Source organism: Prionailurus viverrinus, unplaced genomic scaffold, assembly GCF_022837055.1.
Source record: "Prionailurus viverrinus isolate Anna unplaced genomic scaffold, UM_Priviv_1.0 scaffold_57, whole genome shotgun sequence".
Taxonomy (NCBI): Eukaryota; Metazoa; Chordata; class Mammalia; order Carnivora; family Felidae; genus Prionailurus; species Prionailurus viverrinus.
The window spans coordinates 769257-782035 of NW_025927619.1; the positions used below are offsets into that span (position 1 = coordinate 769257).

At 34.1% G+C, this 12779-nt stretch overlaps 1 protein-coding gene across 5 annotated transcripts in view; it reads right to left on the reverse strand.

The window, feature by feature from the left end:
* Positions 1-666: 666 nt before the first annotated feature.
* ARHGEF9 (Cdc42 guanine nucleotide exchange factor 9) overlaps positions 667-12779 on the reverse strand; it is a 190286-nt gene continuing 178173 nt past the window's right edge. For all 5 annotated transcript variants that reach the window (XM_047848227.1, XM_047848224.1, XM_047848226.1 and 2 more), the window contains one exon: positions 667-923. In XM_047848227.1, coding sequence (XP_047704183.1) covers positions 742-923 — 182 coding nt within the window. In that variant the 3' untranslated portion in view covers positions 667-741. The remainder of the gene's footprint in view (positions 924-12779) is intronic.

Sequence of the window (12779 nt, forward strand, 5' to 3'; positions counted from 1 at the left end):
AGAAATATCAGGCAGTTATGTCACAGAGCACAACAGAGCATGTCTAGACTGGCACGACTGAGGACAGATGATTCAGGGAAAAGGCTGTCTGGGGCAACTGCCAGGCTGCAGAAACATTCACAGATGATCAGCTGAGGGAGAAGAGAAAGGTGTATCTTCCCTTTACCCATTGAATAGTAAAAGGAAAAAAAATAAATTTAAACTCCCAAACTCTATCACATCAAATTAAATTCAAAAGTCATCAGTATCAGTATCATCAGGAAAGAAAAAAGGCAATACAAACACATCTATGGTAATAATGACAAGTCAATGAATCACTCACAGGGGAGCAAAGAGATTATCTCAACAAGAAAAGGAACACATAGAAATACTATTTTCTGAAAATAAAGGGGAGGGGGACAAGGTAAGAACAGAAAGCTTTTAAGAAGGGATCACATATTTGGAAGTCATTGGTACCTCTTCCTACCAACTACAGATTTCACTTCCCCAAAACAACAGAAAATGTTTTTTGGTCCTTCTGTGTGTATGTGTGTGTATGTGTGTGTGTGTGTGTGTGTGTGTGTGTATGTGTATACTCAAGGGTCTATGTGTATATATATATGTCTCTATATATATAAATATATATAAGCATATATATATTTATATATATATAAATTTCAACAGTGCTTCTCCAAAAAAATGTCCATCTATAAATATAATTTTATTTACTTTATTTTAAAATTATCTGCCTCCCTGTAGGTATTATTTTTTGAAGGGGGTTAACCTGCTGAAGTTTTGCCAGAATGGTGACTGGCTGCGCTTGGGTTCGGTGAACTCAAAGACCTGCGACTGAGCGATGCCGTCGGGGACCAGGTACTGGCCCTGGTTTAACGGGTCCTGCGGTGGTGGGTAGGAAGGAGGAACTGAGCGGGCAGAGTTGACACCTAGAGTAGAGGAGAGATCAAAGGGAAATGGTATAAGTTAAGTAGCAAGGGGTTTCTCAAATGACCCAGTGGCCACTTTGGAAGGAAAATTCAAGGTAGTCAATTTTAGAGAGCATGAATTAGAATTGAAAATCTCCAAGGCAAGAATACGGGGCGCCTGGGTGGCTCAGTCGGTTGAGCATCCGACATCGGCTCAGGTCATGATCTCACAGTTTGTGGGTTTGAGCCCCATGTTGGGCTCTGTGCTGACATCTCAGAGCCTGGAGCCTGCTTCAGATTCAGTCTCCATCACTCTTTGCACTTCCACTCATGCTCTGTCTCTCAAAAGCAAATAAAATGTTAAAAAAAATTAAAAAGAAAATCTCCAAGGCAAGAATTACATTCCTTAACAGATTTTGGAATGGTGTGACTACTGCAACAACACATGCTTTCCCATCTACTGAGGTATCACTGAGAAGTTTGTGGTGTTGCCACTATCCATTTTACAGATGACGACACTGAGACCTGGGGTGAAATGTCACACTCAAGGTCATAAAGTGAGGGACAGAGTTCACATTCTTTGATTTCTCAGTTCAAGCTCTATTTATTTATTTATTATTTTTTTAATATGAAATTTATTGTCAGGTTGGTTTCCATACAACACCCAGTGCTCATCCCAAAAGGTGCCCTCCTCAATACCCATCACCCACCCTTCCCTCCCTCCCACCCACCCCCCATCAACCCTCAGTTTATTCTCAGTTTTTAAGGGTCTCTTATGGTTTGGCTCTTTCCCATTCAACCTCTTTTTTTTTTAAATTTTTTTTTCAACGTTTATTTATTTTTGGGACAGAGAGAGACAGAGCATGAACGGGGGAGGGGCAGAGAGAGAGGAAGACACAGAATCAGAAACAGGCTCCAGGTTCTGAGCCATCAGCCCAGAGCCCGACGCGGGGCTCGAACTCACAGACCGCGAGATCGTGACCTGGCTGAAGTCGGACGCTTAACTGACTGTGCCACCCAGGCGCCCCTCATTCAACCTCTTTTTAAGAGACTGTTACACAGGACTGTTCTTGCAAGTCACCCAACAATTTCCATTTAACTTCAAAGGTCTTTCGTTTCCTCCCTCCTCAACCCTCCCAAAGTGTCAAAAGAACCTGTTAAGAACTATTGACTTCAAAGCAGGTTTTTGGTGGATAAATGGTTTTCTAAAAGTCAAGGTACAAGTGATCCAGTATTCTACACCAGGTTGAGAATGCTGAAACCATATTTAATATGGAAGTGACATTGGTAGATGGGAGAAAGCAAAGAAGACATGATTCATGGAATACAAGGAAGATTGGAATATATTTGTAACCTTTCAAAGGGAACACTTAAGCGATTGCAACTTTCATAGAAGTGTTTGCAACCATCAAAACAAAATCCACATGAATAGACGATACAGGTGGGAGTGGGAGGCTAAACTGAAAGTTTAATCCTAACCTATATTCAGAACATAATAGGCCGAGGCATACAGCATATGATTTCAGAATTCAATGAAGACCTTTCTGCTGCTCCGAAAAAAGTTCCTCATCTGCTGGCCAATGTCTGTAATTTCAACATTACAGCTTATTTGTTTGCCTTTGTTTGATGACCTGATCCCATTACACCAGAAGTAGTGTCATATTGAGCCATCACCAGCCTTTGGCACTTAAGTGGGAAGGAATCAGTTCTTTCTAAAAGCTTTGTTTTGGTTCTTACTTTTGTTTTCCAGATTTATTGATATATAATTGAAATATAACATTCTGTAAGTTTGTTGTGCAATATGATAATTTGATATACATATATATTGCAAAATTATTACCACAATAAAGTTAGTATATCCATTACCTAACAAAATTACCTTTTTTGTGTGGTGTGAGCATTTAAGAACTCTCAGCAACTCCCAAGTACACAATAAGATATGTTAACTGCAGTCACCATCCTGTACATTATATCCCCAGAACCTCTTCATCTTATAACTAAAGTTTGTGCCCTTTGACCAACATGTTGATATGCCCTACAATCCCAGCCCTGGCAACCACCAATCTACTTTCTGTTTCTATAAATTCCCTTTTTTAGATTCTAATATAAGTGAGATCATATAGTATTTGTATTTTTGTTTTGCTTATTTCACATAGTATAATGCCCTCAAAGTCCATCCATGTTTCCATAAATGACAGGATTTCCTTATTTCTATGGCTGAATAATATTCCATTGTATATACCACATTTATTTTATCTATTCATCTGCTGAAGGACATGCAGGTTACTTGCTGTCTTGGCTATTGTGAATAATGCTGCAATGAACATGGGGGTGTAGATATCTCTTTGAGATCCTGATTTCATTTTCTTCCCATACACACAGCTTTATTTGCAATTTTTAAGGACCCTCCATACTGTTTTTACAGTAGCTTACCAATTTGCATTCCTACCGTCAGTGCCCATTCCCTTTTTCTCCACATCCTCACCAGCACTTGCTATATCTTTTTTTTTTTATAACAGCCACTCTAACAAATACAAAAACTCATGGTTTTGATTCACATTCTTCTGATAACTAATTATGTTGAACATCCTTTCTTATACCTGTGGAACATTTACATGGGCATTTAAATATCTTCTTTGGGAATATGTCTATTTACATCCTTTGCCCATTTTTAATTGAACTATTTTTTTTTAGTTGAGTTGTATGTGTTGCTCATATATCTTGCATAGTAATCCCTTATCAAATATGTACTTTGGAAATATTTTCTCTTATTCTGTAGGTTGCCCTTTCGTTTTGTTGATTGTTTCTTCTGTTGTGCAGAAGGTTTTTGTTTGATGTAGCCTCACTATTTTTTATTCTGTTGTTTGTGCTTTTGGTGTCATGTTCAAAACCTTGTTGCCAAAACCATGTCAAAGAGTATTTTCTCTACATTTTCTTCTAGGACTTTTTTATGGTGTTGAGTCTTATACTTAAGTCTTTAATCCATTTTGAGTTAATTTTTGTGAATAGTTTAAGATAGGGGTCTAATACATTGTCTTGCATGTAAATATCCAATTTCCCCAATACTTTTTATAGAAGAGGCTATCCTTTTTCCATTGAGTATTCCTGGCCTCCTGATAAATATTAGTTGACTATGGGTTTATAATTGGGCTCTTGTTTCTTTTCCATTACACTATATGTCAGATTTTATGCCAGTACCAGATTGTTTTGATTACTATAGCTTTGGGATAAAGTTAATGTCAGAAAGCATGATGCCAGCAGCTTTGTTCTTCTTTCTCAGGATTGCTTTGGTTATTCAGGATCTTCTGTGATTCCATATGAATTTTAGAATTGCTCTATTTACTTCTGTTAAAAAATGCCATGAAATTTGAGATAGGGATTACAATAAATCTATAGATGGCCTTGGGTAGTAGAGGCAATTTCAAAATATTAAGTATTACAATCCATGAACACAGAATATCATTCCATTTATTTATGTCTTCTTTAGTTTCTTTTATAAATTTCCAAATTTCTTTTATATATGTCCAATTTTATAAATGTACAGATTTTTAACCTCTTAAGTTAAATATATTCCTAAGTACTTTATCCCATTTTGTGTGTTGAAAATGGGATTGTTTCATTAATTTCTCTTTTGAATATTCATTTTAACAGAAACAAAAATGATTTTTATACATGTATTTTTTATCCTGAAACATTACTGAATTCCATTATTATTCTAGTATTCTAAATTTCTTAGGAGACTTTAGATATTTCTATATATAAAATCATGTCATCTGCAAACAGAGAAAAATTTACTTCTTCCTTTCGTTTATTTCTTTTTCTTGCCTGATTGCTCTGTATAGGACTTCCAGCAGTATGTTGAATAGAAGTGGTGAGAGTTGGTATCCTTGTCTTGTTCCTGATATTAGAGGACAAGCTTTCAACCATTCACCATTGAGCATGCTTATTAATTGTGGTAAGCTTGTCATATAAGACATTGATTATGTTGAAGTATGTTCCTTATATACCAAATTTATTGAGAATCTTTATCATGAAAGTATTTTGAATTTTGTCAGATGCTGTTACTGCATCTATACAGATGATATTTGATTTTATCTTACTCTCTGTTAGTGTGGTGAATCACATTTATTGATTTGCATATGTTGAATGATCCCTGCTTCCTAGAGATAAATCCCACTAGAAGAGGTGTACAATCCTTTAATGTGCTGTTGAACTTGGTTTGCTAGCATTTTGTTGATAATTTTTACATATATGTTTATCAGAAATATTGGCCTGTATTGTCTTCTATTGTCTTTATCTGGCATTAGTGTTAGTGTAATCCTGGACTCATAAAATGAGTCTGGAAGTATTCCTTTCAAAATTTTGGAAAAGTTTAAGAAGGACTGGTGCATGTTCCACAGAATTCCCCAGTGAAACCATCTGGTTCTAGGCTTTTCTTTTTGGGAGGTTTTTGATTACTAATTCAATATACTTAGTCATTATTGGTCTGCTCATATTTTGTATTTCTTTTTTTCCATCAGTATTACTGAGATATAATAGACATATTACGTTGTATAAGATTAAGGTGTACAATATAATGATGTGATGTATGTATATACTGCAAAATGATAACCACATTAAGATTACTTAACATCTGTCACCTTGCCTAGTTACATATTTTTTTTCTTTTGATGAGAAGTTTTAAGATCTATTCTCTTAAACTTTCAAATTTACAATACAGCATTATTAACTTAGTGACCATGCTATACAGAACTTATTTTATAAGCTTGTACCCTTTAACTAAATTTACCCATTTCCCCCATCCCACATCTCCTGCATCTGGCAACGACCAATCTGTTCTCTGTTTCTATGGTTTATTTTATTGCATTCTACATATAAGTAAGCTAATACAGTATTTGTCTATGAATTATTTCACTTATCATAATACCTTCCAGGTTCACCCATGATGTGGCAAAAGGCAGGATTTACTCTGTGTGTGTGTGTGTGTGTGTGTGTGTGCTTTATCCACATTTATTTTACTGATTTGTCTGCCAAAGGACATTTAAGTTGTTCCCATGTCTTGGCTACTGTTGAATAATGCTGCAAAAAACATAGGGAGCAGGTATTTCTTTGAGATAGTGATTTCATTTCCTTTATATATGTACTCCAAACTGGAATTACTAGATTATATGGTAGTTCTATTTTTAATTTTGTGAAGAACCTCCATACTGTTTTCCATACTGGCTGTACCAACTTACGTTCCTACAGTATACAAGGGTTCCCTTCTCTCCATAGCCTTGTCAATACCAGTTATTGCTTATCTTTTTTAGCTATTCTAACAGGTGTGAAGTGATATCTCATTGTACTTATTTGCATTTCCTGATGATAAGTGATGTTGAGCGCTTTTTCATGTACTTGTTGGCCATTTGAATATTTTCTTTGGTAAAAATATCTACTCAGGTATTTTGCCCCTTTTTAAATTGGATTCTCTGTGGGATTTTGCTATTTCCAAACTGAATGCCTTTTGTCTCTGTCTCTTGCCTAATTGCCTTGGTCAGAAACTCCAGAACAATATTGAATAGAGGCAATGAGACTGGACATCCTTGCCTTGTTCCTGATTTTGGGGGAAGACATCAGTCTCTCATCAGTAAGCATGGTGTTAGTTGTGGATGCTTTATAGATGCTCTTAAATAGATAAAATATTGTCATAGTCAATCAATTTTACTTCCTCTCTGATTCAGATACTGTTTCCTTCTTTTTCTTACCTGAATGCTCTTTGCTTAAGACTTCTAGTACTATATTGCATACGGGTGATGAGATTGGGTGCTATCATGTTGTTTCTTATATTAGAAGAATAGCTTTCAAATTTTCACCATTAAGTATGATGTTAGCTGTGGATCTGCCATGTATTGCCTTTATTATATTGAGGTACATTTCTTCTATACATAATTTGTTGAGAGTTTTTGTCATGAAAGGATGTTGAATTTTGTCAAATGCTTTTTTAGAATCTATTGAGATGATTGTATGATTTTTTATCTTTCTATTAATGTGGTATATTACATTTTTTATTTGCATATGTTAAACCATCCTTGCATCTCAGTAATGAATCTCACTTGATGATGCTGTATGATATGATCCTTTTAATGTGCTGTTGAATTTTGTTAGCTAGTATTTTGTTAAGAAATTTTGCATCAGGAATATTGTCCTGTGGTTTTCTTTTCATGAAGTGTTCTTATCTGGATTTAGTATTGGTGTTACTGCTGGTCTCATAAAATGAGTTTGCAAGTATTCTCGTCTCTTCAACTTTTTGGAAGAGTTTGAGAAGGATTGGCATTGATTCGTTAAATACTTGGTACAATTCACCAGTAAAACCATCTATTCTTGGGCTTTTCTTTGTTGGGAGGTTTTTTTTTTATTACTAATTCAATCTTCTTATTCATTTTTGGTACATTCATATTTCTATTTCTTCATGATTCAATCTTAGTACATTGTATGTTTTTTTTCAATATATGAAATTTATTGTCAAATTGGTTTCCATACAACACCCAGTGATCATCCCAAAAGGTGCCCTCCTCAATACCCATCACCCACCCTCTTTAGAAATTATTCATTTCTTCTAGGTCATCCAAGTTTTTGGTGTATATTGTTCACATTATTCTCTTATGATTCTATTTCTGTGGTATTATTTGTAATCTGTTTAATTTCTGATTCTATTTATTTGAGTTTTCTCCCTCCTTTAGTCTAGCCAAAGGTTTGTCAATTTTGTTTATCTTTTCAAAAAATAGCTCTTAATTTCATTGAACTTTTCTATTGTTTTTCTGCTCTCTATTTCTCCTCTGATCTTTGGTATTTCCTTTTTTTCTTGTTAACGTTGGGCTTATTTTTCTTCTTTTGCTTGTTCTTGAAGTGTAAAGTTAGGTTGTTTATTTGAATTTTTTTTTCTTTGTGTAAGCATTATGGCTATAAACCTCCCTCCTAAAACAGATTTTGTTATATCCCGTAACTTTTGGTATGTTAGATTTTCATTTTCATTTACTCAAGATATTTTTTTATTTCCCTTTTGATTTCTTCTTTGACTCATTGGTTATTCAGAAGTGTGTTGTGTAAATTCCACATATTTGTGAACTTTCCAGTTTTCCTCCTGTTACGGATTTTTAGATTCATACCACTGTGGTTGGAAAAGACACTTGATATGATTTCAGTCTTAAATTTTCTAAGACTCGTTTTGTAACCTAACACATACCACTCTAGAGCATGTTCCATTTATGCTTGAGAAAAATGTGAATTCTGCTGCTATTGGATGGCATGTTCTTTATATGTATTTTAGGTCAACTTAGTCTAAATATATTTCCAGTCCAATGTTCTCTTAATCAATTTTTGTCTAGGTGATCTATTAATTGTTACTATTATTATATTGTCTGTTTCTTCCTTCAGATCTGTAAGTATTTGTTTCATAATGAGCACATATATATTTACAATTTACATATTTATGTTTTGGGTGCATATATATCTTGATGAATTACCCCTTATGACTATATAGCGACCTTCTTTGTCTCTTGTGACAGTTTTGATTTATATAAGTATAGCTATCCTTGCTTTAGTTTGGCTTCCACATTCATAAAATACCTGTTTACCATCCCTTAACTTTGAGGCTATATGTATCCTTGAACTTAGTATTCTGTAGGCAGTGCATAATTGTGTCTTATATTTTTATCCATTCAGCCACTCTATGCATGTTGATAAGGGAATCTAATCCATTCACATTGAAAGTAATGGATTGAGATGGTAGGGTAATTATTGAGATGGTAGGGATTTACTATTGTCATCTTATTAATTATTTCTGTTTTATAGTTATTTTGTTCTTTTCTTCTTCTCTTGCTATTTTCCTTTATGAATTGATGGTTTTCCAAACTTGTATGCTTTGATTCTCCTCTTTTTGTGTGTGTATCTACTGTAGGTATGTTCTTTGTGGTTACAATGAAACTGACATAGATATCTTATAGTTACAATAATCTATTTTATACTGGTAACAAATTAACTTTGGACACATAAAAAACAAACTCTACCTTTTTACTCTCCAACTCCACATATTATGTTTTTGATGTCACAATTTACATTTTTTATTGTTATCCATTAATAAATTATTGTACCTTAGTTATTTTAACCCTTTTATACTTTATCCTTTATAGATATAATTAATACACCACCATATTAGAGTATTCTGAATTAGATATACACTTGCTTTACCTGTGTGTTTATATTTTCATATGTTTTCATGTTACTGATTATCATCTTTTACCTTCAGTTTGAAAAACTCATTTCAGCATTTCTTGTAAGACAAATCTAGAGGTGATGGACTCTCTTTCTCTCAATCTCTCTCTCTCTCTCTCTCTCTCTCTCTCTCTCTCTCTCTGGGAAAGTCTTTCTCCTACATTTCTAAAGGACAACTTTCCTGGGTATAGTATTCTTGGTTAAAAGTTTTCTTCTTTCAGAACTCTGAATATAGCATCCCACTCTCTCCTGGTCTGCTAGGTTCCTGCTGAGAAATCTTCTAATAGCCTTATGTGTGTTCCCTTGTATATGAAGATTTTATCTTGCTGCTTTTAATCTTTTATCTTTGTTTTTGACTTTAGACAGTTTTATTATAATGTATCTTGAAGAATATAATTTGGGTTGACATTGTTTAGCAATGAGTCTCATGAAGCTGAATATTTAAATACTTATCCAGAATTGAAAGTTTCTCAGCCATTATTTCTTTAAATAAGTTTTCTTCCCCTTTCTTTCTCTTTTCTTCTTCTGGTTCTACAATATTGTATAGATTGCTTATCTTAATTTTATCCCATAATTCACATAGGCTTTCTTCGATAATTTCAAATGACCTGTTTTTGACTTCACAAATACTTTCTTCTGCTTGATCAAATCTGTTTTTGATGCTCTCTATTGCATTTGTTTCATTTCATTAATTGTATTCTTCAGCTCTATAATTTTTGTTTGGTTATTTTTTTATGATTTCTACTCTTTGTTAAGTTTCTTGTCTTGTGTATTGTTTTCCTTATTTTTTTGAACTTTCTGTGCTTTCTTGTGGCTCACTAAATTTCCTTGAAACAACTATTTTGAAATGTTTATTGGAAAAATTGCATATCTCCATGTCTTTGGGGGTCAGTTTCTATAAAACTGTATTCCTTTGGTTATGTCATGTTTCCCTGATTTTTCATGTCCCTTGTAGTATTGAGTTGCTGTTGTGGCATTTGAAAAGGCATTCACTTCCTCTAGTCTTTATTGACTGGCCCTATTTTTCTATGCATCTAATCATGGATATTTTTCTCTATGGGTGATCTGGAACTTTTCTGCTGGATTTTAAACTTTCACAAAAGCACACTCATCTGTGGGTGACTGTCAAAATCAATATTCTTCAGGGGGAAGACAATTGAAAGCTATTCTGCTATTTTGGTGATGTCCTCTAAGAGGCAATTTTCAAAGGTGGTAAGTGTCAGAAATATGAAGGTACTGAGTGCCGACAAATGATATGAAAATATTAGGGGGAAAGTTTGTGAAGTGTTCATTTTAATTTCTCAATTAAACTTTTTTTTTTGTTTTGAGAGTACTGAATATTTACATGCAGCTGTAAGAAACAATACAGAGATACACTTTGTACCCTTTACTCAGTTTCTCCAATGATAACATTTTATAAAACTCTAGTACAATATTACAACCAGGATTTTAACATTGTTATGGGACACAGCCAAGAGATAGAACATTTCTGTCATCACAAGAACACTATCATTACTCTTCAATAACCACTATTCTCTCCTGTACTCACCCCCTCCTTAATCTTTGTCAACCACTAATCTGCTTCCCATTACTAAATGATATCATTTCAAGAATGTTATATAAATGGAGTCATACCATATATAACGTTTGAGGATTGGCTTTTCTCACTTAGCATAATTCCTTGGAGATTCACCCAAGTTGTTGCATGTACCAATAGTTGGCTCCTTTTTACTAAGAAGTAATATTCCATGGTATGGATATACCATAGTTTGCTTACTCACTTACTGCAAGATATCTGGGTTGTTTCCATTTTGGGCTATTATGAACAAAGTTGCTATAAACATTTGTTTAGAGGTTTTTATGTGAAAGTAAATTTTCATTTCTCTGGGAAAATTGTCCAGGAATGTAACTGCCAGGTTATATGGTAATTGTACATTTTGTGTTTTAAGAAACCACCATACTATTTTCCAGAGTGGCTATGCCATTTAGCAATCTCTAAAGCAAGATATAAATGATTCAGTTCCTCTACACTCTTCCCAGCATTTGGTGTTGTCACTATTTATTTTTATTTTAGCCTTTTCAATAGGTATGTAGTGATATCTCATTGTGGTTTTCATTTGCATTTCTCCAATGATCAATAATGTTGAACATCTTTTCATGTGTTTAACTGCCATCCATATATTCTCTTCAGTAAAATATCTGTCTTTTGCCTATTTTGTAATTGAAGTGTGTGGTTTTATACTGTTGAGTTTTGAGAGTTCTTTGTATATTCTAGTTATTAGTATTTTTTTCAGATACATGGCTTGTATTTTTTCCTACTCTGTAGCTTGTCTTTTTATCCTCTTCATGTGATCTTTTAGAGAGCAAAAATTTCTATTTTGATGAGGCACATTATATCAATTTTTCATTTTGTGGTTCCAGCTTTTGGTGTCAAGTCTAAGAACTTCTTTGCCTAGCCCTATATACTGAAGAATTTCTCCTTTTTAAAAAGTTTTGTAGCTTTAAATATAAGTTCATTATCCATTTTGAGTTCATTTTTATAGTGTGTAAGTTTAGGTTGAGTTGTTTTTTTTTTTTTAATTTTTGATCTATGAGTAAAGTAGCATTTGTTGAAAACATTGTCCTTCCTCCACTAAACTTCTTTTGAATCTTTTTCAAAAATTACTTGGGCATATTTATGTAGGTCTATTTCTGGTTTCTCTATTCTGTTTCATTGATATAATACGCCTTTTCTTCTGCCAATACCACGCTGTCTTGGTTATTGTAGCTATATAATTAGTGTTAAAATCAGGATAGACTGATTAAATTTACTCTTCTTTTTCAAGATTATTTTAGTTATTTTAGGATATTCATTTGATTTTGAACTGGTCCTACAGCCTCGGAGATGGGAGCTATGCTAATGGCCCTAGGGAGTTCTATGATGACAGACTGAAATAGGTTGATAGACTAAGAATTAGTATTCAAATTCCAAGAAGTTATGTATCAATTCTTAAAACCAAGACGATATATAAAAGTAAAAAAGGCTTTCCTTGGAGCTAGGCTCTGTCCTCTTTGCTTATCTTACAGCCAGGCTTCCCCCACTACAGAGCAGTAGACCGAGTTGATAAGGTCCCATGGAATTATAGGTGGGGGTGGAAAGGGACACTAGAATAATTACCTTATTCAATATATCTGCATTAGAGAATTATTAATAACAGTGTTCCCATCACTTCCAGGAAAGGGTCATTGGAAGGGTTAAAGAAACTGGCTTTTATGGGTATCTTAAAGAATTCCCTTCTTACTCTTATCATGTACATAATATAACTATTAAATTCCTAAGTTTGACAATTGCTTCCACATATGCAGTTCCCTCGAGTCTCAAAATATATCGATCATCACAGTCCTGGACTAGGAGAGTCTTGAAAACTAGAAATAGAAATAATGGAGATTCGTAGGAATTCTGGAAAGTTTGAAACTAAATGAGTTTCTTTGAAAACTAGAATTGCTGAACCAGTGTTTAGATATTGGGGAATAAGAGAGAACCTGAAAGGAATAGCCTTGTGACTAGATAGGGTGGAAAAGGAACCTGACACTAAGACTTGGTATGAGTGAGCAGGACTGTTTTCTGGCTTGTTGCTTTATGGGAGC